Source organism: Chelonia mydas, chromosome 1 (assembly GCF_015237465.2).
Source record: "Chelonia mydas isolate rCheMyd1 chromosome 1, rCheMyd1.pri.v2, whole genome shotgun sequence".
Classification (NCBI taxonomy): Eukaryota; Metazoa; Chordata; order Testudines; family Cheloniidae; genus Chelonia; species Chelonia mydas.
In genome coordinates, this window is record NC_057849.1 from 279,278,343 (window position 1) to 279,303,840 (window position 25,498).

At 43.0% G+C, this 25,498-nt stretch overlaps 1 protein-coding gene across 1 annotated transcript; it reads left to right on the forward strand.

Moving 5' to 3' along the window:
* The first annotated feature begins 1,059 nt into the window (after window positions 1-1,059).
* PHLDA1 (pleckstrin homology like domain family A member 1) lies at window positions 1,060-6,739 on the forward strand. The gene has a single exon (XM_037886272.2). It carries the CDS (start codon window positions 1,770-1,772, stop codon window positions 2,214-2,216), a length of 447 nt encoding a protein of 148 aa, XP_037742200.1. The 5' UTR covers window positions 1,060-1,769; the 3' UTR covers window positions 2,217-6,739.
* Window positions 6,740-25,498: the final 18,759 nt, after the last annotated feature.

The following is a 25,498-nucleotide window of genomic DNA, read 5'->3' on the forward strand; positions in this document are numbered from 1 at the left end:
GTCTACACTACAACTGCTACAGCAACACTGCTGCAGGGTACGGTGGTGTAGGCTATGGCTATACTGGCACTTTACAGCGCTGCAACTTTTGCTGTGCTCAGGGGTGTGAAAAAACACCCCCCTGAGTGCAGCAAGTTACAGCGCTGTAAAGCGCAAGCGTAAACAGTGCCCCAGCGCAGCGCTCTAAACTAATCCCCTGGTGGAGGCGGAGTACCAGGAAGGCTGGGAGCGCTCCTGGGGCTGTGCTTTGAAGTATCCAGTGTTGTCATGTCCCTTGATGCTTCCCCTGCTGATGGGATGTGGTTTTTCTGGTGCCCTAGTTAGTCCACCTGCCTGAGAAGTGGTAGCTGGTCAACAGAAGAATTCTTCCATTGACCTAGCCATGTATATCTACACCAAGGATTAGTCGACCTAACTGCAGTGCTCAGGGCATGGCATTTTTCACAGCCCTAGACTACCCAGCAAGGTCAATCTAATTTTTAAGAGTAGACCAGCCCTTAGCCAATTTTTTATCTAGTTTGTTTCTTTCTCTCCTTTTCCACTTAGTCTGTGTCCAGACTGGAGTTTTTGGTCTTCTTGTAGTGTATGTTAGATTGCCAATTAATGTGTTCATTAACACTCTTGAAATGCTGCCGGCCATATTTCACATTTTTTTCTTATCAGGTTTCTAAGGTGAATTAGACGCAGCCCCAAAAGGTTTGCGTACTGGCACCTACTTTAATGATGTCCATTGGCATTAGTGAGTAGTGGGGCTTTGCAGGGGCCCTCATACTGTACACAGGGGCGCTGGACCAATTTATATAGTGGGGACGCTGAGAGCCATTGAACCAAACTGTAAACCTTGTGTATGATGGAAACCACTTCAAGCCCCAGCCCTAGTTCCAGTATTTATGACTGTAAATGGTTTGAGACCTGCCTCTTAATAATAATAAATAATTACTAAAGATACCTAGCTTTTCTAGGTTTCAGAGTAACAGCCCTGTTAGTCTGTATTCGCAAAAAGAAAAGGAGGACTTGTGGCACCTTAGAGACTAACCAATTTATTTGAGCATGAGCTTTCGTGAGCTACAGCTCACTTCATCGGATGCTCAGGAAAGCTTTAACTCAAATAAATTGGTTAGTCTCTAAGGTGCCACAAGTCCTCCTTTTCTTTTAGCTTTTCTAGAGAGCTTTTCAGCCTTTGATCTCGGTAGTTTCTGACGAGGGCCAGGCGCTCCGACGACGCTACAGCACCAATAAATGAAACCGTTTAGTAGGTAGCAAACTGTAAGCAGGAGAGGCACCATCACCCCGACTGCAGGGGGCTGATGAAGGCGAAGTGGGAGCCGATTTCCTCGGGCGCTTGACCCACCCCAGGCCGAGCAAGCGCCAACGCGAGCAGGGTGACACCGAAGGGAGGCGCCTGCCGGGAAGCGCGCCGCGAGGCAGCCCCATATTTGGAAGGGAACCCAGGGCAGCGGGGGCGTGAGAAAGGAAGGCGGCGTTTGCCGGAGCGGGGCTTCCCCTCCGCCGGGTGTCACTCGGGGCTGGGCAAAGCGCGCGGAGCAGCCAGACTGAGCGCCGGCCCGGCTCCGGCTCCGGCTCCGGCTCCGCACGGCCGCTCGCTGCCCTAGGCGCCGCGGGAGGGTCGGGATCGTCCCGGCTTCGCCGGAGCCTGGCCGCTCGCCGCCATCCGCTTCGGGCGCGGGGAGGAAAGGGACCGGCTGCTGCCTGCCCCGCCGGGAGGAGGCTCGGCGGCCAGCAGGCGCGCGTCGCCCCATGCCGGGAGGATGCTGGAGAGCGGCTGCAAGGCGCTGAAGGAGGGCGTGCTGGAGAAGCGGAGCGACGGGCTGCTGCAGCTGTGGAAGAAGAAGCGCTGCATCCTGACCGAGGAAGGGCTGCTCCTCGGGCCCCCCAAGCAGCCGCAGCCGGGCCCCCCGGCCGCCGAGCCGCCGGCCGCCAAGATCAAGGAGCTGCACTTCTCCCACATGAAGACGGTGGACTGCGTGGAGCGGAAGGGCAAGTACGTGTATTTCACCGTGGTCATGGCCGAGGGGAAGGAGATCGACTTTCGGGGCCCGCAGGAGCAGGGCTGGAACGCCGAGATCACGCTGCGGCTGGTGCAGTACAAGAACCGCCAGGCCATCCTGGCCGTCAAGTCCACCCGCCAGAAGCAGCAGCACCTGGCCCAGCAGCACCCGGGCCACCGCCTCCGCAGCGCCTCCAACTCCGCGTAGGGCGCCCGAGGGACCGGCCGCGGCACAGCCCAGGGACCGCCCCGGGATCCTGCCCCCGCAGCCCCCGAGCGCTGGGGAGCGCGGGATCTGCGGGCCGCCACGGCCGGCTGCCTGCCAAGCCGGGACCCCCCCTCGGTCGGAGCAGGTGGGCTCCCGAGCGCTCTCGGGGCACCGGGAGCCTTTACAGATCAAACCAGCGCCAGCGTACCGGCCGGGGGCTCCGGCGGCCTGGGGGCGGGGGAAGAGGTTTCTCTGCTCCCAGCACCTTCGAGGCGTTTCAGAGGCAGCCGGGGAGCGCTGCCTTTTGTGCCGCGGGTGAACGGTTTCCGAGCCCAGGGCTGTCCTCGTGCGCCCCGGGAGCCCCGATGATCTTCCATCTCCCGCCCCTCCGTTTGTGCCTGGTTCGCTGGGGCAGCGCCGCGCACCCACCGCTTGTCATTCAGAGAGCTCGTTCCAGGCGCAGGCAGGTTGGCTCTCTGTGCGCACACCCTTTGCCGGCTCATTCCGATGCCCTTCCTTCTGTACCGTTGTATCGCAGGTTGAATCCAAGCGCCACTTCAGGACGTGAGACCGAGCAGCACCTTTCTGTTGTGAACATATTTCGGGGGCTCAAAAAGCTTGGCAAACCAAGGAGAGCCGCGGAGCAGGGAGGCTGGAGAGCGTCAGATCAACAACCTGAAAACCCAGCGAGTTTTCTGCACAGTCCCTCCCTTGGTGCAGGGAAAACATTTCAAGTCATATGGACTCTGACTACTATTTATGAACCTTGGAAAGGATCATCTGGCATGGTGGGGCTTCTAGCACACATGATGTACTGTACATTTATTTTAAAGTATTTTATTTTATGGTTATTTATTAGGGATTTTGTAAAAGGCTTGTTTGCAAGACGTTTCTGAATGTAGGCCATTATCCAGAAATCAAATTCCAAATAAAAATTCAAAGCACACCTCAGTTCCTGGATATATTTTGCAACCTTTGGAGAGAGGGGGAGGTTGTGGGAGAAGAGAATGATTTATATAACCATGAATTTTAGGTGGTTTTCCACATGGAATACAATAGTTTTCATTTCTACCCAAAATATTATTTTAGAAACTGTTGTTATATTAAGGTGAAAAGTGTAATGCATGGTTTAGAATTAGGATAAAGATCTTAATGCTTCTCTCCAAAGGTTGGAAACTGATGTCAAGGTTATTATTCTTTTTTAAACATAAATATGGGGGAAGAGTATTACATTTTATATGCAACTCAGTTATACAGAAAAACTAATCTGATTCATTATTATTAAATAAAATACCTTTGTTTCATTTATCACCTATAGCAGTTGAAGAGGGAACTCTGACCAATTTGATTTGTGATATGAGAACATGTCACATTAAAATTATATCAGTTTTATGTGCTTGCTTATTTTGTGTTATGAAAATGGTTGTGAGAGCTGAGAACTATTTATTAAAACTTCTGTACATTTGAGTTCAGGGCTTTCTTGGTACAGAAGGTTTATGAAAGGGCCATGTTCCTGACCTTTTTCTGACAGATTTTAAATGTCTTGCATTGAAAAACCCCACAGTTTAAAGCCCATCTTGTACATGTCTTCAAGTGTTTAAATGAGTCATTTCAGTCATAATTTTCCTAAACTGAAAAATGTTATATTGCTGAGATAAACAAGTTTATTTTAGTGTGTAATATTACCGGATGTCGAGAGATGTGTTGGGACCTTGTCTGCATTATGTTAATGAACCCCATGAAGTAAGAAAACAAAGCACTAGGCACATGTGTCTTCCTTCTCCTGTTGAAATCAATGAGAGTTTTGCTGTTGATTTCAGCATATGGGGTGACTAGGCCCTGATCCAGAAAAGCAAGTTATGCCCGTGTTTATGTGCTTTTCTGGATTGGGCCCTTAATGTGGTGGGTCATTCCCCATTTTGCACTGCTGTAGTTAAAGCTCTCTGCTTTGAAATAAATAGTGAGTTGTCCTTAAAAATCTGATAGTACGATACGGCCTGTTATCGCTAAGTCAAGGTACAGAGCCTCAGCCATGGAACTATTTCTTTTTACCAACTCAGGAGGGAAACTGCTCTGCCTATTTATAAGCTATACAAACGTAAACAGAGACTTAAAGTAATATGTTTAGAGCTTTTGATTTGTAGCTTCACCTTAAAAAAATGACACCGTTCATACTGTTTTTAGTAACTGGATAAAAGAAACATGAAAATGACACAGTGAGATCTTAAACCAAGCACTGCATTTGAAGGGTACCTTTTAAATTACTTCCCATCTCAAACTGAGGTCCAGTCCTGCAAGGTGCTGAATTCATTCTGCTCCCCTTTATCTTACAGGTCATTTAGGGTACTGAGCCTCTTCCGGGGTGATGGAACATAATTTAGCCCTGATCCTGCAAACATGTAAGTAGCCCCATTAATGTCATTGGGACTATGCATGTGAATAAAGTTAAGCAAGTGTTAGCAAAATTAAGGCCCAGTTCTGCAAACCCTCATGTGAACAGTCCCATGGGGCTATTGGAGTTCAGGTCCTTTGTAGGGACATATATTGACTGGATTGGAATGGCAGGTTACAATGGCCCTAAGAAAGTCATTCCTTTGAGGCTAATTGAAACTGAGAATGTTCAGTTGCAGGACTGGATCCCTCAGTCTGGGACACAGGGAGGAAGGAGATGAAAAGATACCCTGCAAGTGCAGCAGCAAGTTTTCACATCTCAGTTCATTTGCCATTCTCATTCTGCTAAATCGTAGATGATTGTGCTGGAAGGGAGACTTACAAAATAGACTGTAATAGACTGTAGTGGCTCCTTCAAAACCATTGCCCTTGACTGTGTAAAACATCTACCTTTTAAAAAGTGCCTAAATATTGATTTGTGGAAAAATGTGACCTCTTTTTCAGAGCCATTAATTACAGTTTATCAGGTAGCTAACCCACCCTTTCAGATATACACCTATAGCACAGAAAATTCACCTATCAAAACATGCATTTAACCAGGTAAAGAATAAATGGAATTTTCAAAATGTGTCTCTGTGATCCAAGATAGGTATTTCCCTGGGAGATGCAGTCATTCCTATCCTACACAAACCTGATCCAAAGCCCACTGAAGTCAAGACTCCTTCTGATCATTTAATTAAATAATTTAATTTTATCATTTTCCCTCAAAGTGCTTGTGCTTTTAAAAACAAAAAAAGGCCTTTTTTAAAAGGTTTAAATAACATTAAGGTTCTGTCTCAAACTGCTGAAAGGCAAGATTTTCAAAATCAAGTTTGATGGCATCATTAGCTCACACTTTGATACATCTGCCCTCCAGGTTGAAATCAAAGTGTCCTCTTTCACATTGCAGTCTTGGTTTATGTTGGTTTGAGACAGGCTCTTTCTGTGTTATTTGAACATCTATCTTAAATGTAATAATCTTTATCATGAACAAACTGTTGCTTGCTTATATTGCCAGATGTGTTACTTATTCCCCGTTATGTTGTTTGAAACATTGCTGTCAGCCCAGGTGCTGCTGTGACAGGTGAGCACATCACAAAATCCACTTCTGAGTTGGCATCTGTCCTTGTGGTCTGAGTAGAAGCTCCAGTGGTTGGCTGGGATGAGGGCGTTCACTCCCTCAGCTCAGGATGGAGGCAGTGTGAGGGCAGCCTGGCACATGCTGCTCATGCCATCCTAGTGTCAATGAGACTTCAATCTCTGGGGCATTCAATCTGGCAACTTTCTGAAGTATTAAATTTACTATGCTCTTCTTGAGAATAGTAGCAATATAGACCAAAAATTCAGCTGGACTTGTAAAGATACATGTTTATTTTGTTCTTTTCCTACTGAACAGTCTTCATTGACTCTACTTGGTTAAATATTGATTGTCCCCTACATGTTCTTTGTCAGTGGTAACTACTCAAATAGGTCCACTGTGTCCTGCACCATCCATGGCAGAACAACATGTATAATCCTACATGCGGTTCACAAGGGAAGTAATCATGATAGCCCCTCCCTTTAATGGAAGAAGGATAGAATGGGTATACGACTCAAATGAATTTAATAGAAAATAAACTACAGTGCCAGTAAAACAAAAAGAGTTGCTCAGTGTAGCTAGCGGCAGTGTGGAAAGCTGGTTAATAAAGAGGTCAACCTTTTTTATGTCTTAGTAGAAGACATTGGTGCAAACTGAATATGCCTGCATGTAAGGAGGGGCAGGATTCGGCAGGGAAATTCAAGCTGTGGTGACCATTCTGTAGCTTAATAGCTTAGTATTTAGAAGCAAGAAGTTCAACCAAATGTGATCTCTGTTACATCCTGAAGTAGCTCCTCTTCCTTAAAATTCATGTTCTGTAACTGCCGGATTCTGACCATTAGCTGCAGTGATGTACCAAATGTTTTCTAGCATATCCCGTCGTGAGCTGAAATATTGGTGTTGTCAAATTTGTGTGTAAATACGACTCATAAATGATTTCTGAGAGATGTGATTTATTTTTCATATTTTTCAAAATGCATTCCATTTCAAATAAAGAGGTATCTATTGAAACGAACTGGTGCCATGTTGAAGGAACTATCCTTTGGGGCTGTAGCTTCTTAGCTTACAAATGTTTAAGGGGCTGATCTAGAGCCCACTAAAGCTAATGAAAGTCTTTCTTTGACTTCAGTAGGCTCTAGAAGAGGCTTGTGGAGTTTTTTGAAAGACAACATGACTTCAAAACAACTGTTTACATAGAGCTTTCCTAAAAGAATGGCCAATTGAATTAACATTGTCATCCAGTTACTTTTCTACATACAGCACAGTTGTAAGGTGTTAGGTCTTGTAGCTTGTGCATCTTGTAGCTTGTGTGTGGATGGGCTGCTCTTTGATTTCAGTGGGGCTCCCCCTGGCACAGGAGTCCACTCACATGCAACTGCACCTAGCTGCAAAAGGGGAGGGTTGAGATTTGTGTTGTCACACCTCCCCAGACTGTAACCTTTATCAGTGAGTGTGGTAATCTCTATGTATGAGGTAGAGAAGCTGGGTAAGAGTCTAAAGAACAGAATGAGATTTGCCTTGTTGCTCTTCCATCAGCATCTAAAAGCATCTGATGGAATTTCAAGCAACCTTTAAGTAGCCCAGAAAGGACACTTCAAACAGTCGGCGTATCCTCCGACAACAGCACTGGTTCCTTATATGTGGCAAGGAATGATGTGTGAAAAGAAAAATGTGCAACGGCTACTGTGGCTTTTCGAATCTCTGTGGAATGAAAGCTCTTCAGGTGTGTCGAGCTGCCTCGGTGAAGTTAAGCTGCGTTACAATGAACTTTAATATTTAGCACTGTCAGTTATATTAAGTTCAGTTGCACAATTCATTCTCTGGCTCTCTTGCCAGCATATATAATAACGCACATTTGCCAGTCTCTTTTATTTGTGAGTCACCAAAAATATCTGCTCTAATGTGTATTTCAAGAGATGTTTAGGCCAATATTTTCAACTGTAGGCACCTAAAGTGTAAGCACTTTGATCCATGAACAACTTTATTTTTAGAGGTGCTGAGTGCCCGCTTCTCCCTCGGAGCTGCTGGCGCTCAGCTACTTCTAAAAATCAGGCCACTTTTCATTAGGTGTCTGTAGTTTTAGTCGCTTAAATGTTAAGCTCCTAAGGTTGAGAATGTTTCTCGCAGCTTTTAAAGGGTGACATCAGTTATTACCTGGTAATTGTAGCTTGAAAAATGTGTAAAGAAAAATATATAACAAAAAGGAATAGGAATACATAATAAAAGAAGAATTTTGAAAAGAAGCTCAATCTATTAGCTTGACAAAGAGAAGGTTAAGGGTGACTTGTCATATTTGTCGCCCAGGTAGATACTTGTAAACTATTTGATACTGGGCTCTTCAGTATCTAACGGTCAAAGGTATAACAAGAGCCAATGGCTGGAAGTCGAAGCTAGACACATTGTTAACAACCAGGATTATTAACCATTAAAACAATTTACCAAGGGTTGCTCGTGGTGAATTTTCCATCTCTAGTAATTTTTAAAGCAAGATTGGCTATTTTTCTAAAAGATCCGCTCTGGTTCAAACAGGAATTATTTTGGGGAAGTCCTATGGCCTGGGTCATGCAGAAGGTCAGACTAGATGATCCCAGCAATTCCTTCTGGCCTTAAAATCCATGAATTATTTGTCATTTTCAGTGTTTCCACTAAAGATGACATTAACCTCTGTGTGTAGGGCACCATTTACAAGATCTATGCCCACTTGAGTCCTATGTAAGTCCTATAGTGCTGCCTCAAGTCTGACTTCCGTGGTAGATAGGCCTTGTGTGGGCATTGTGCACAGAAGTGAAGTTCATCCTAAATGAACTGGGCTGTTGTCTTCCTCCGCAGGGGCAATCATTTTAATAATTCCTTCCAGAGAGAGTTTACTTTGATGTAAAGTAAGATGGAAAGAACACTATATGAAAACATTAGGAATCATTGCAATATGTAAAGGTAGGATTTATCAGCCTGATCTGAAACCCACTGAACTCAATGGGAATCTTTCCATTGACTAAAATAGACTTTGGCTCAGGCACTGTAAGCAGACTTTTGGTGTTGTGCATAAATGCATATATGCATTTAATTCTTTTTGTTTGTGTGTTTTTTGTTTTGGTTGGTTTAATTCCTTTGTGTGAACTTAAATTATTAAACCAGCTCTTAAATTCAGTCATTTTCTAAATGACTGAATTTAGAACAGTGACACTTTGATTCCTAAATGCTTTCACTATCACTTTGCCATCGTTGTGAAAATCATGGCTTCCCTTTTTTAAAACAGGACACTTTCCCCATGATTTATTCGTTTGCAGTTAGGTGCTGTGACAAGAATAACTTTAATTATTCTGGGTTGTTAGTTTCAATTTCTACAGTAAAACTTGGGCAAAGGTAACTGGAACATGAAATGACTTATGTTGTTTTCTAAGTATAAAGGACCTTGTCAAAACGTAGCTAAACCGTCTTTTCACTGATACTCTTTTAATAGCATCTTAGAGACTAACCAATTTATTTGAGCATGAGCTTTCGTGAGCTACAGCTCACTTCATCGGATGCATGCTGTGGAAATCGCACAAGACATTTTATACACAGACACCATGAAACAATGCCTCCTCCCACCCCACTCTCCTGCTGGTAATAGCTTATCTAAAGTGATCATCAAGTTGGGCCATTTCCAGCACAAATCCAGGTTTTCTCACCCTCCGCCCTCCCACAAACAAACTCACTCTCTTGCTGGTAATAGCCCATCTGGTCACTTTGGATGGGCTATTACCAGCAAGAGAGTGAGTTTGTTTGTGGGAGGGCGGAGGGTGAGAAAACCTGGATTTGTGCTGGAAATGGCCCAACTTGATGATCACTTTAGATAAGCTATTACCAGCAGGAGAGTGGGGTGGGAGGAGGCATTGTTTCATGGTGTCTGTGTATAAAATGTCTTGTGCGATTTCCACAGCATGCATCCGATGAAGTGAGCTGTAGCTCACGAAAGCTCATGCTCAAATAAATTGGTTAGTCTCTAAGGTGCCACAAGTCCTCCTTTTCTTTTTGCGAATACAGACTAACACGGCTGTTACTCTGAAACCTTTAATAGCATCAAGAGTAATAAGAAGTGACACCTGGGCTCTTCAAAGCAATGTTATTTAACAGTTATAAAAAATGTGGGGGGTCGGTGGAGGGGTTTTGTTTTTTTAATAAGTTTCTACCCACTGATTTCATTTAGTGGTTTTGGATTGTGAAATCTAGACATGTTACCAGCCAACTCCCAAGTTTGCTATGCTCACAGCACTGCTTTCTTCTTATGAGGGTGGAAAACCTGAGAACTAAAGACTAAGGAACTGGATCCTGCAAAGAGCTGAGTACCCTCGAGACCTACTTACTTTGAAGATGGTTGAGGATGGTCAGCACCTCACACGACTGCTCGGCAACCTGCAGGATCTTGCCCTAATTTTGCATTCTGAATTTACAAAGGAAATACCTGAATGATGTGTCAGGGTGGCATCATTTCATAAACGAGCGCCAGTGCAAGGAAATCACGTTGCCAGATATAATGCTCTTGAAGTACCTATACCATATGTATGCCCTGGCTTGATTGTCACACCTCTAAATTGTTGTTAGAAGACTTGGTAATAAAACCCAAGAAAGATGGTACTCCTCTATATAGTTAAAAAAGAAAAAATCAAACCCAACCAGAATCATTAATTCCTCAATAGACAAATCATAGCCACTTTAAAAAGACCAATTGTATATACTTTCAAATCATTCTGATACATACTCTACTAGTGATATCCAGAGATTGGCAGGATATGTCTGTTTGGATATTACTTCGATGATTTAGTTTTTGTTTAAAATGTACTATGACAACACTGAATCTCTACATAAACAAAACAATTTGTATTGACCCTACTTTGCCATTTTATCTTGCAATAGCTAATTTAATCTCGTATTGATGATTACACTAGTAAATATATATGGAATGACTAACCACTACAGTGAAACATACAGTACTTTGTGGTTTGTATGTAAAGGAGCCAAATTACAACACATTTTGGCATAGTCCATTCCCAGTTTACAGCAAGATGAGGAAATCACTACCATTGTATTAAAAGTCTTGGCACTGTTCTGTAAATATTGCTGGTATAGATGACTAGCCATATGTTTTTGATCATCACTTATTATGGTCAAATGTTGGGTCAGGTTATGTGTAAGATGGGATCATCAAACTGATCGTCGTTATTTTTTTTTCCTGTGCCATATGTGACAGAACAGCCCAGGTTTTTTCCCCCATTAGCATCTATTGCAATTTGTGAAGATAAAATGCATTGTCTAATAAAAACAATGGTTCTAGAATTCTTTGAATCAAAGACCAGAAAGAGATTAAAGGGCTGATCTGAAGCTGATTAAGGGAAAGGCTCCCATTTACATCACTAGGTTTTAGCCCTGTGTATAATTCTTACAGGAGTGCCTTCTGTGCAGAGCCCTCATTCCATGTGTTTAGAGTATCACAATTTTACAGGTGAGGAAGCTTGGATGCAGAGCGTTTGTCACTTGCCCAAGGCCTCCCAGGAGTTGCCTATGTGGCAGAGGCAGGACTAGATCCCAGATCTGCTGGATACCCTGTGTTGAGCCTCTAATATCAGGTATCCTTCCTCTCCAGTCCTGGTGAATAAAATCATCTCTTTAACCGGAGAACAGGCATAGCACATGCAGCAATGCATGCTTCCTTACGCATGTGCTGCCATCCACAGTGATGGAGTAGTTCATTCTCTATGCTTGTCAATGGACTGTTCCTTAGGCCATATTGAAGTCAGTTGAAAGACTCCCACTAACATCAAAGGTCTTTAGTTTGGGTCCGAACTAACGTGACTTTCTGCCACTTAGGTACCAGATATGAAATAGTTTGTGGCACAGATACTTGTCTGTTAGAAACTGGAGGGTGATAAGACTCAGAACAAGCATCAGAGGGCTTTAGGTTATGAAGTCAGCATCTAGTTATTACCAACACTAGCCACTGTCCGACCAGTGAGCTAGAGGTGAAAGGGCCTGTAGATGATTACCAGTTTCCTGAGTGATTAAAGTTCCTCCATTTACTTCTTATTCCAAAGATAAGTAGAGGTTATGAGCAGCATAATAATTTAAAACGATTATTCAGGTACGAATCCTATCCTAACCTTGCTTTTCCAGTCATAGAACTGATTGAACTAACTAAGAAGAAAATAGTTAAATAATAACGATGGAATATTTTCCATATTTGTTTTGTTTACGCACCCACCAGACAAAATTTGTCCAATTTGCTTTGAGCTATAAATTAAAAATATTGAGCTGAATTAATTTTGATGGAAACATTCATTACAAGTCTTCCTTCCACCCCCAGAAACAGTTGATAGAAACATAAGGTTAGAGTAGCTCACAGACAACAGGTTTATCTTAATCCACTGCAGAACATTAATGGAATTCTGCAAGGCTAGCTTGTCTGCTTTTGCAAACAGCCCCTTAAATTGTTTGCAGAGTTGAAAAATATTTCAGACTCTCTCCTGTGCCTGAAGTTACTCCAATGTGTAGATGACCTTCCTAGAAGCATTTTGGGGGGGTGGGGGGAGGCGACATATAAAATAAGATGAACATAATAAAAATTATTCTTGAGAAAACCTTAAAGGAAAAGTTAAACTTTTGTCTGCTTTTTAGCAGAATTGTATTAGCAACTCATGAAATGATGTCTTGAAACATAAATGCTCATAGTAGTCTGTTGTCTCATTTTATCATGGATTGTTAACATTTCCTGTTTCACTAAGTTATGTTTCCCTGATATTCATTCCTAGTGCTTGGCTCTTTAACAAAGTCACCACTCTTGTCACAAGACAGTGGGTTGCATGCTTGTCCTTTATATAAGTGATGACTGAAAGATCAGCAATAGGGAAGTAATGCTGACAGCCTCGGTCTTTGACAGCAGATTGTCAGCATTCTTAACCAGGGCAGTGAGAGAGCCTGGGAAAAGTCTGGTATTTGTATGGGGTTCGCTAAAGAAAACTGTCCATTTGGAGCACAAGAAAATACAGAAGGATGGTGTGCTAATCAGTTTCCAAGTTGGAGATTGAATCATAAACATGAAGTATGTATTAATGACATGGCAGAGCTAAAAAGTGATCATTTTCACAGACCACAAGCTGAAGAGTTAGTAAATATGAGACAGAGATATCTGATGGTTGGCAGTGTTATAATACATACTTTTATTTTCATGAGTCAGAGAAGGGCTAATAACTTGTAAGAGAGGAGGGGAAGGGATCAGTTTATTTTACAGTGTATGCACTTGAATTAAGATGCCGTCACTGGTGGATCCCTGTTCAAATCTCTTCTCCCCCTCAGGCCGAGGGGGGACCTGAACCAGGGCTCTCCTGTATCCCAGGTGAGCGCCCCAATCACTGGGCTAAAAGTTATGAGCGAGGGCCTCCTACTCCCCACAGACATTCTTGTGTAAGCTCACCTATAGGGGCCTGATCCAGTAGGTGAACTCTGAACACACTTACAGGGTTGGACCCTGCAGACGAGTTATGTGGAGGAATGCCATCATCCCCCAGCTCAAGCATTACACTGGGGCTTAGGCACTCAGATGCCTAGAGAGAGGCAGTGATGCACATGTCTAGTGGTTGAATCATAGGCACTTAGGGAACTTTTAACCTGGAAATTTATGTGCTGAGCGAGTTGAGAAGCCTTCGTGGTTCAGTGGCAGCTGAGTGGGGGGCTTTGTGCATCCCACAGGGGCCTGTATCTGGGACTTAGGTGTCTAAAGTGACAGTTAGGCTCCTGAGTCCTTTTGTGAATCTAGCCCTTAGTCTGCATTTACACACTTTCAAATGTTTTGTTGCCTTCTATCTTTAGCTTTCCCTCAGAATGGCCTGAATCAAAATGGTTAATTTTCCTAAATAAATACCATTATTGTAAGGATTTTTAATCATCAACATCTGATATATACTCATTAAGATTAGCTAGGAACCTCAAATCTAGTAAAATTATTATTATTATTTTATTATTTGTATGGGGTAAATAATTCAGTCTCCCCCCAGATTTGGATGTGTCTTGTTTTCTTCCTCCCTCCTCTATCCCTACTCTCTCTGAGCTGAACACACAAGGTACAGGGAGATGTCTGTAATACATAATGCTAACTGCTGTTCCTGAGCTCTCTTCTTGTGTGCTGCATTGATGAGCTTAGAGTCTCAGAAAGAAATGGTGCATTTTGATTGCCCTCAGGTATGCTGTGTGTTAGGTTTGCCCTTGAAAAATGAAACTTCAGCACAGCTGGGGCTTGCTCTTAATTCAGCGGTCACGTTTTCGGCTGGGGTAGAGAGTGGAACTGTCACCTTGCTTAGGGTTGGGAGGTGTTGAAGTTGGCTTAGAATCAGTGCTTAATTTGTGCCAGGGTTGGCCAGGGCTGAGTCCCGGCACCTCTGGGCTTGATGCATCAATGATTGTAAAAAAATTGCTTGAACCCTGGCACCTCTTTCATTACAAATTAAGTGCTGCTTAGAATAGTCTTTTGGCATCTCCTCCTCTTAGGGAAGACGTTCCTGAGCCTTTATAACTACACTGTCTTTTGAAAGAAGAATCAAAAACCTGCATCAAGTGATTCTGGTGGAGGTAAAAATCCTACAATGACAATTATGTGCTAGTCTCCCTCAGGGGTGGCCTATTTTCCACATCTGTATGCGAGAGTTATTTAAAAGCTTTTACAAATACTAAAGAGACTGGATCACTCTTCCCTTCTCATAGCTGCAAATGTGCTTCCTAAGTGCTTTTGATGAAGGTGTAATCCATTTTGCATTTACAGCCGTCATATTCATTCTTCATTTTAACAGTGATGGCCATGGGCAACAGTAAATTAGGGGAAACTTAAAAGCAAGGAAGATTTTCAAAGCACTGTTTATTTGTTATGTGGCACTTTCAAGAGTTCCTCTAATCTTGTGCCTTATTCTTGCCTTTCTTTAACCTCTTGTTTTATGCATCAGTAGCACAAGGTTCAGAAGGTGCATGATCCAAAGCCCATTGAAATCACTGGGAGTCAAGATCTCGATGCATAAGATTTGGGGTACATTTTGGTAAGAAAATGCTGTTATAAGCCATACTATTCAGCAGTATATTTAGGGTATATTTATATACCCAGCTCGGCGGATAGTGATCGATCTATCGGGGATCGATTTATTGCATCTCGTCTAGACGCGATAAATCGATCCCTGAATCGATGCCTGTACTCCACCTCGGCAGGAGGAGTAAGCAGAGTTGACGGGGGAGCCGCCGCGGTTGACTCGCCGCCATGAGGACAACCAGGTAACTCGAACTAAGATATTTCGACTTCAGCTACGCGAACAGTATAGTGGAAGTTGCGTATCTTAGTTTGAACCCCCATCCTAGTGTAGCCCAGGCCGTAGATATAGCGAAATACAGGATTGGGTGCAGCAGGAATAAGGGCCCTGATTCATCAAGGTACTTACGTGTATGGCCTTACTTTAAGCATGCAAGTACTTCCTTTGAAGCCAATAGGATTATATGTATATATCATGCTGAATCAGGGCCATGGAATCATACATACACAGTTCACATGTGCTGAGGCACAAGGAGAAAGGCTGCTTCCAGAACCCAGGAGCTAGCCATATAACATCAAAAAGCCACATTAGCAATTTATTGCTGTTGTTTTCCAGGAGTTTACCTAATGATTTAGCTGTAAGCCAGTCTGACTTTTGTGGGGGGTGTAATAACTATGCTGTTCTGATTGCTTCTCAGTCTAAACCATCACACTGTATCTTAGACATATGCAATAATTAATATAAACAGTGAATGGGCTGGAAGGAAACAACAAAATAAAGTATTGCTCAAAGGGATCAGTCTAATATATACATTTCTAAATATTATTGTCTCTTTGTAGTACAATAAATCGTACTCAGAGGGTTGTCTGAAAGAGCAGTTTGTGCTGTGTGGGCCATCTGGTTTCCCAGTGCCACTCATAATTTGCAGTAATCTGATGTGTAATTATTTTATAACTATATTGCAGCATCTAACAGGTCACATGAAGCTGTGTAATATATAATAAGTGATAGGCAAAGATTTTGGATGCTTATTTTAGTCTGTACAGTCTTCCTAGTAACTAATCTATTAGTCTGCCAGAAATATTCAGCCCCCAAGAGAGATTTTAGCCATGGTGGGTCTGTTGCAGCTCACAAAAAAGGGAATGGAGTTTCTTATCTAAACAAGTTCAAATTTGAAAATAATAAAGATTTGGGGATCAATGCAGTTTTAGATTAGTGCTGAGGTTTAAGCCATATATAAAAATATATACAGTGTGTGTGTGCAAATATGCATGTGCATGTGTGCACACACACACACAAAATAGAAGTGCCTGCTGATTAAACCATTTTGAAGATCTTGCTGAAAATGACTTGATGGGGCCCATAAATCTCCTCAATATAAATGTGCTTGGCAAATCCCTCTGTGGGTTAAAAAGTACTGTCTTAAAGGTAAACCAGAAGCGGAGGATTATGCCAGTGAGAAGGCCACAAATACTAGTTCCTTTAACATTTTATGGAAATCACACCCTATTTGGCAGCTTAGATTTTTCTGTTCATACTCGTTTACACAGGGCAACCCTATTTCCTCTGCTCATTTAACTAAGAAGTGTTCAGGTCTCTGAGGAAAAAAAGTTTGGTATAGCCTCTCTGTGCTGTTTTCTGTGTGACCTTTTTTCACATACGGTGACAAATGTTTAAATTATTTCTGGAATGTAGAATGCCTTGTTGTTACAGATGGCTACAGATAAACATCCCCTTCAACCCTCTGTCAAAAGATGCAGGTAGTTTAGTTATGTTGAGTCATGGTGCAAATGAATCCAGACAGCACAGGTAAATGGCCACTCTAGATGCCCCACTGGGGCAGCTGAACCAAAGGCAGAAAAGAGGCTGTCATCAGTTTCACTGCTGGAGGAATTAAAAACTCTCCTGTGTTCTTTCACTGAGTTCTTCCATCCTCCAGTTTCACACAAAGGTTTTTAAGAGTGTGGGAATTCCCCTTAGCAGTTTAGTGTTTGTGAGTATAAGGCTGAGGAGGCTGAAGACACCCATTGCTCTGAATCATAGAATCATAGAATATCAGGGTTGGAAGGGACCTCAGGAGGTCATCTAGTCCAACCCCCTGCTCAAAGCAGGACCAATCCCCAACTAAATCATCCCAGCCAGGCTTTGTCAAGCCTGACCTTAAAAGCTTCTAAAGAAGGAGATTCCACTACCTCCGTAGCTAACCCATTCCAGTGTTTCACCACCCTCCTAGTGAAAAAGTTTTTCCCAATATCCAACCTAAACCTCCCCCACTGCAACTTGAGACCATTACTCCTTGTTCTGTCATCTGCTACCACTGAGAACAGTCTAGACCCATCCTCTTTGGAACCCCCTTTCAGGTAGTTGAAAGCAGCTATCAAATCCCCCCTCATTCTTCTCTTCTGCAGACTAAACAATCCCAGTTCTCTCAGCCTCTCCTCATAACTCATGTGTTCCAGTCTCCTAATCATTTTTGTTGCCCTCTGCTGGACGTTTTCCAATTTTTCCACATCCTTCTTGTAGTGTGGGGCCCAAAACTGGACACAGTACTCCAGATGAGGCCTCACCAATGTCGAATAGAGGGGAACGATCACGTCCCTCGATCTGCTGGCAATGCCCCTACTTATACATCCCAAAATGCCATTGGCCTTCTTGGCAACAACGGCACACTGGCATCCTTAGTAATAGCCATGTGGCATCCTTAGTAATCTGATCTCCTACTCCAGCAGGCCATCTAAGGGGGAAGGACACTCTATCTGTTAACAGGACAACATAAATGTTTCCTTTGCCATTCATGTCTTCCTTATTATAGTCCAGCAGCATATGGAGCATTTCAGTTCTGTGTGCTGGGAGTGGTGCATTTGTCAAATGGCTTAAGAAATACCGTGACTCCAGATGGTCTGACTATTCATTCTGAGGCTGTACAAGCTCTGGTCCTCTCCCTCCCACTTGCTATTAATATAATTAGATCCGGTGTTAGTGTGAGAGGGAGCCTGCCTAAAGGACATCAAAACAAACTATAGAAATTACTTGGCCTCTCAGTCCTGCTTTCATTGGTTTAATTCCATGACTTCAGTGGAGTTACTCCTGATTTACACCAGTAAAGCGAGAGGACAATTGGGCCCATTGTATTCAGAGTTGAACCAATTCACAGTTGCTGGCATTCTAATTACCACTGGGACACTCTATAGAATGACAGTCATTTACAAACCACAGTAAGGTGGTTTGCTCTTTTTGCTGAACATCTCAGAACAAACAGAGGGGGATTTTACTACAGAATGCCATCAGCTGTTTAATAGCAACCAGCCCACAAATGTGGGATTTATAACCTCAGAAGAACAAAATCTAAAAGAATCCTGAAAGGATTTAATACATACATTTTTCTGGTACTGACCTTATGTTTGAATGTTTCTATATTTTAATCATAGAATATTTCCTATGCTTTGGAGAGAACTAGATTAAATGAATAAACCCTTCCAGATATTTAGGAGGGGCAGCCAAAGAAAGCTAATTGGGAATTCAGGAAAATACAGATTAAGTCAATGGCAAAACTCCATTGAATTCAATGGGGCAAGGATTTCACCCTAAATATTAATTTCATTTTGCAATTTGTGATACAGTACGTTCTCAGCCTGTATAAAAAATACATTGTTATTTCAGATTTCTACTGTTAAATCTAATTTCATGGAACAGAAGAAAAACGGAGAATGTAATGGGGGACTTTCCTGTGCTGTGTAACTGAAACCTTTTCTGTTCAGATAAAAGGTATTTAATTTTGTTAAGAAAATGTCTAGACAGATGCAGAGAGCTGTATCTTCTCAGTCAAAATTGTACATTTCACTTTGTGCCCTGGAAAATGTCTTTTAAAGTCTGTACCTTGCTATGTAGATTTGGTTTTTTATCTGAAAGCTGATTAGAGCTTATTTCATTAAGCCATTTTCTTTTTGGCTTTCCTTAAGTGAGAGACTTAAAGCTAACCAACACGCACACGGTCATTGGTCAATTGTAGAGCAAGCCCCAGTTGCTTGATAGAAAGGACTGGGTTTTAAGTCTATTTGGTCTCCTGTTAGAACTTCTGAGTTCTGTCAGCAAGACACACAGGAGTGCTAGGCACCAAAATAAGTGGTCAGATTTTCGAAAGCTCAGCCTCTGACACAATGAGTTTTTTGGAATATCTGGTCATATATGTCACCCTGGAAGCTGCCTGAAGCTGAGCACTTTTTAAAATCTGGCTCTTGTTTTGGTGCCTACAAGTGGGAGCTGATTTAAAAATCTGTCTGCAGCTGTGTGTGCTGAGTACTTGAAAATCTAGACCTACATTGTTGTTCAGACAGCAGCCGCACAACGAGTTGCATTTTCCCAGTCTTCTGTACACACTCAAAATTGGCTTCTGATAATAAAATAGACACATGGCATGATTTAATAATTTATGAGCAATCTTTTCCATTATTCATAGCCTGCAATACTAACAGGCTATTTCCTCTTTTAAAAGGCAACATAACCTGCTGCTCATATGAGTTTCCTGCCACATCACTGACAAATAATAGTAGTAACAACATGCAGCAGCTTCAGATAAGCTTTATTATAAGGGGAACATTTGTGGTGGAATGTACACTATGCAAAGCCTGAGCCATATTGCTCCCATTAAAGTTAAATCTGTGCAAATCCCGATACACCATTCCCCCACCGATCCCTGCTAAACATGCACTTATAATAATGGCAGTCACCGCCATGCATCTCAGTCTGTCACATACCTTTGTCCCAGCTCATGGATGCATTCTTTGCTTTCATGTTGTAGAAATTAAAGACACCTGTGGAGCAAGACTTGTGCTGAGGAAAACCATAGGAATGCCCTGCTCCTCATGCCTTTTGAAAAAGCATTTATTAGTCTTCTGAATATTACCCAGAAATGGGCCTATCAATAGGGGTTGGATCCACACGTGGGATTCCTCAGTGTCCACTACATGGCATGAAATGATTCTGCATCCTAACAGAACATGCCCCTTCGACCTCGTTTCTCTGTGCACATGAAACATGTCAATGCAGTTAAGAGGAAAGCGAGAGTTCTGCCCTGGCAAAGTGTACGGTCAGACTCTGTGTGTGGGAATTTAATTCTATAATACAATGTGGGGGCATAGGAATCTATAATGTACTGACATCAGAGCCACTGTCACCTGGTGCTGTACTGAATAAAGGGGAAGAAATGATACTAAAACTTTAGTCCATTGGATATTATTCCCAGCCAGCCTGCTCATGCAGTTTGCCCAGCATGCTAGCTTTCCAGGAGCCATCCTTAAAATGTGATGCCTGGTTCCTCTTCTCAACTCCAGAGCAGAATAAAACCAGCCAACAGGCTCCTAACAAGTTCTTTCTCCATGCATCTTGGTAATTATGCTTTCTGTTCCTTTCACAGCCTACACCCTCTCTTTGAGCTCATTTATACTGGAATAAATCTTAGGTACCTCCTGTGATGCTGGTAGACCAAGTACCAGCTCTTGCCAAGGCAGTAGGCATCAGCTGAGCAGAGATAAATTCATAGCTGGAAACCAGACCAGCTCGCCTGTATGTTAGTAGTGTTCAAGATAGAACTTGTAAGGATGTGATTAGTGTTTAGACTTTATAAATTCTTGTAAATTGCTGCATGCATTATTCTTATGTCTAATGTTTGTATCCCCTGTTATAAGAAAATATGTAAGTTTTGCTTTCTAAGTGTAAAAATGCCTGCTCTGATCTTGTGAACTCAGACAGGAGGAGTGGCTCACCTAGCCCATCAAGAAGGATTATCAAAACTAAGTGGGCCATTGTGAAACATCATGATACAAAGAGTGGGCTAGGCCCTCTCACAGCGGTAGAGGTGCTATGTGCAAGGAAGATTGTCCCATCAACTTGAATCCCAGAAGAAGGACATAAAGATAGCTGACATGAAAATTCCTCATCTCTTTGCTGTTTGGACTCTTGCAGGGCTGGAGATAGGAAACAAAAGCAGAGATTCCCTGGGTTAGCCCTAAAAGTCACTAATTGCTGACAGATTACTACATCTCTTTCATCTTTTGGAACCATAGACTGTAAGGTTTCAGAGTAACAGCCGTGTTAGTCTGTATTCGCAAAAAGAAAAGGAGTACTTGTGGCACCTTAGAGACTAACCAATTTATTTGAGCATAAGCTTTCGTGAGCTACAGCTCACTTCATCGGATGCATACTGTGGAAAATACAGAAGATGTTTTTATACACACAAATCATGAAAAAATGGGTGTTTATCACTACAAAAGGTTTTCTCTCCCCTACCCCACTCTCCTGCTGGTAATAGCTTATGTAAAGTGATCACTCTCCTTACAATGTGTATGATAATCAAGGTGGGCCATTTCCAGCACAAATCCAGGTTTTCTCCCCCCCGCCCCCCACACCCCCCCCAAACAAACCCACTCTCCTGTTGGTAATAGCTTATCTAAAGTGATCACTCTCCTTACAATGTGTATGATAATCAAGGTGGGCCATTTCCAGCACAAATCCAGGGTTTAACAAGAACGTCTGAGGAACGGGGCGGGCGGTTAGGAAAACAAGGGGAAATAGGTTACCTTGCATAATGACTTAGCCACTCCCAGTCTCTATTCAAGCCTAAGTTAATTGTATCCAATTTGCAAATGAATTCCAATTCAGCAGTCTCTCGCTGGAGTCTGGATTTGAAGTTTTTCTGTTGTAATATCGCAACTTTCATGTCTGTAATCGCATGACCAGAGAGAGTGAAGTGTTCTCCGACTGGTTTATGAATGTTATAATTCTTGACACCTGATTTGTGTCCATTTATTCTTTTACGTAGAGACTGTCCAGTTTGACCAATGTACATGGCAGAGGGGCATTGCTGGCACATGATGGCATATATCACATTGGTAGATGTGCAGGTGAACGAGCCTCTGGTAGTGTGGCTGATGTTATTAGGCCCTGTGATGGTGTCCCCTGAATAGATATGTGGGTACAGTTGGCAACGGGCTTTGTTGCAAGGATAGGTTCCTGGGTTAGTGGTTCTCTTGTGTGGTATGTGGTTGCTGGTGAGTATTCACTTCAGGTTGGGGGGCTGTCTGTAGGCAAGGACTGGCCTGTCTCCCAAGATTTGTGAGAGTGTTGGGTCATCCTTCACGATAGGTTGTAGATCCTTGATAATGCGTTGGAGGGGTTTTAGTTGGGGGCTGAAGGTGACGGCTAATGGCGTTCTGTTATTTTCTTTGTTAGGCCTGTCCTGTAGTAGGTGATTCTGGGAACTCTTCTGGCTCTATCAATCTGTTTCTTCACTTCCGCAGGTGGGTATTGTAGTTGTAAGAATGCTTGATAGAGATCTTGTAGGTGTTTGTCTCTGTCTGAGGGGTTGGAGCAAATGCGGTTGTATCGCAGAGCTTGGCTGTAGACGATGGATCGTGTGGTGTGGTCAGGGTGAAAGCTGGAGGCATGTAGGTAGGAATAGCGGTCAGTAGGTTTCCGGTATAGGGTGGTGTTTATGTGACCATCGTTTATTAGCACTGTAGTGTCCAGGAAGTGGATCTCTTGTGTGGACTGGACCAGGCTGAGGTTGATGGTGGGATGGAAATTGTTGAAATCATGGTGGAATTCCTCAAGAACTTCTTTTCCATGGGTCCAGATGATGAAAATGTCATCAATATAGCGCAAGTAGAGTAGGGGCATTAGGGGATGAGAGCTGAGGAAGCGTTGTTCTAAGTCAGCCATAAAAATGTTGGCATACTGTGGGATCATGTGGGTAACCATAGCAGTGCCGCTGATAGCCTGTAAGTCATTTGTAATATATGTTGCCTGCTTTAACCCGTAAATAACTCACTCATTTCTTTTTCCTAGTTAATAAACCTTTAGTTAGTTTATTACGGGACTGGCTACGAGCATTGTCATTAGTAAGAGATCTAAGGTACAAGTTGATCTGGGTAAGTGACTGGTCTCTTGGGCCTGGGAGCAACCTGAATATTTTGTGATCTTGCGTGTAAGTGACCATTTATTACTAAGTCCAGCTTGCCTCTCCAAGATTGACTGGAGAGTCTGAGGGGACTGTCTGTGACTCTATGGTAAGACTGTTATAATGTTTCAGGAATTCACATTTGTTACTGGGCTGATGAAATCTAATTACAGAACATGCAGCCAGTTTGGGGTGTCTGCCCTGCTTTTTGACAGTCTGCCCTCAGGCTGGCCCTCACGGTTGGGAACGACTGAGACAGAATGACACCTCCACTGAAGTTAGCGATTACCTTGCTCTCAATGGGACTAAGAGCAGAACAGTGCTCTTTAGCAGCCTCCACGCCACCTTTTCTCCTTCCCTCACAACTTTACGCTCAGCTCCAAGATCTAAATTTCCACTTAAAACCTCTCTTCCCTTCCACTGGACTGATCTGTCTTCTCTAGTGTCCTCGCTCTGATACCTGACTGCATCCCTTACCCATGCTACAGCATTTTCCAGCTGCAACCCTTCTCTGCACCACTACTTACTGTTCCATGAATGCCCTTGGCAATGCCGTCCAGTGCTACTTCTTCCCCCACTGCCGCTCCCATCCACAGCAATCTGTCCAGATTTCTGATAGGAGGGAGGATTGAGCATCCTCCTTGCCATGAGTCACGAGGCCAAATTCACAGATGTCTCTAGAGCAGCGGTTCTCAAACTTTTGTATTGGTGACACCTTTCACACATCCGATGAAGTGAGCTGTAGCTCACGAAAGCTCATGCTCAAATAAACTGGTTAGTCTCTAAGGTGCTACAAGTACTCCTTTTCTTTTTACAGAATACAGACTAACATGGCTGTTACTCTGAAACCTTTCACACAGCAAGCCTCTGAGTGTGATACCCGTCTTATTTTTATATTTAGCACTATTATAAATTCTGGAGGCAAAGTGGGACTTGGGGGTGGAGGCTGACAGCTCGCGACCCCCCATGTAATAACCTCATGACCCCTGAGGGGTCATGACCCTCAGTTTGAGAACCCCTGTTCTAGAGGGAGTGTGGTGAAAAAAAATTACATCTTTTTTTCCATCCCCCTTCATTGTGTGTATTGCATAGATTTTATCGGTTAGGAGGACCCAACTGGCTGCAATGGGAATTAAACCTTTGTAACAGAGGGCAGAACTGAGTTCAGTAGGTGGATGTGACTCTCACATACATGCTCCTGACACACCACCTCTGAATTTGGCTCAGAATTTTGAAGCTAGGTGTTTCACAGAACAGATACCTTTGCAGGTTTAAGTTGTGTTTAGAGATGGACTTAGACCAAAGACCCACTCCTAAACAGTGCCAAGCTTTGGATGGGTGGTTCAGAAAATGAACCCAGATCCAGATTTTACAGCGGGCCCCTACCTCTATAATGGGCTGAATAAAATTCTCAGTTACAAAGAAAGACTTCTGAAAAATGAGGTATCTAAAATGCATGTCTAGATCTATATACAACTAGGTGGACAGACAGTCTAGCTGGTCAGTAGTTGCAAACCTTAATAAGGGGGTTAGCATGGTTTGTCTTTACCATCATTCACTGCAGCAGCAGCAGGTCACATGAAGTGCTTGCTCACTAGTTTTCCATGACATTCCTGCCTGCTTAATGAGGTGTTTCTGATTATGGTTTTATTGGGCATGCTATGCATCCTTGGAAATTCTTCTCTTGTGTGGGGCGATTAAATTCAGCATCAGATGGGGAAGGAAGAGAAATATGATTACCGCTGCTATTGCTCTGGGGTCTTCTATTGTTTTGATTACCTGAGTTTTGAGACCCAGATACATACTTGGGATGTTAAACTGTAAACCATTCATGAGAGATCCTATTGGAAATGATACTTAATCTATTATTTGTTGGTTGATGGAGACTAGCCTTCTAATGTGGATCAAGAGTCAATATGATGGATGGCAAAAATGTAGTCCAAATTTGGAGTGTGGTGCAATCTACGTACCCCACAGTTGACCTGATCTTTAATACAGGGATTCAGCCTCCATTTGGATCTGAGAGGAAAAGTTCCACTGAGCCTCTCAGCCCAGTAGCACCACTTTTGGTGCAAGTGCCTTGCTTTGCCTCTGCTGCCATTTGGAGCTCCCTATATCTCTGCACTTCTTTGCGTCTCCTGCTCCTCAAGTCTCAACTCAAAACCTATTTCCACCTCTTTTGGTTTCTCTCTCACTTTATTACTGTTCCTTTAATCGTCTATCTGTATGAATTAGCTCTGCAAAGCATTCTGGGATGTAGCTTGCAGAAAAAACACTATGTAAAATGTATTATTCCTTTGTATTAAAGACAAGGGCAGCTGCAAGCCACTCAGTTTTGTGCAAAGATTTCCTATGTCCCTAAGGATCCTGACAACAAATTGCTGATTTAACCATCATTTGTGCAAACTTTGGGCACCCTTACTAGAAAGCATGGTTTTAAAAACCAACCAAACCAATCTGATTTGGTTGGCTCCCCTGTTTTCATATTTTTGACTGTGTAACATTTCATTAGCAATAATAGCTTGTGGTGTACACACATCACTATGTAAGATCAGAACTGGCCCGCTTGTTACACCTCAGGTGTATTTCAGAATTTGGGAGAAGGAGAAAAGAGGAGATGTCAGTAACTCTAACTGGTTTAGCCATAGAGGAGATTTCTTGCCCTTGCTTCATCCTGAAGGTCAATACAGAGCCTCTCTAGAGGGAAAAGGATTTCAGGATTTAGGGCCCAATACAGCAAAGAACTTAAACACGTATTTAACTCTCTAAGTCTGTAAGT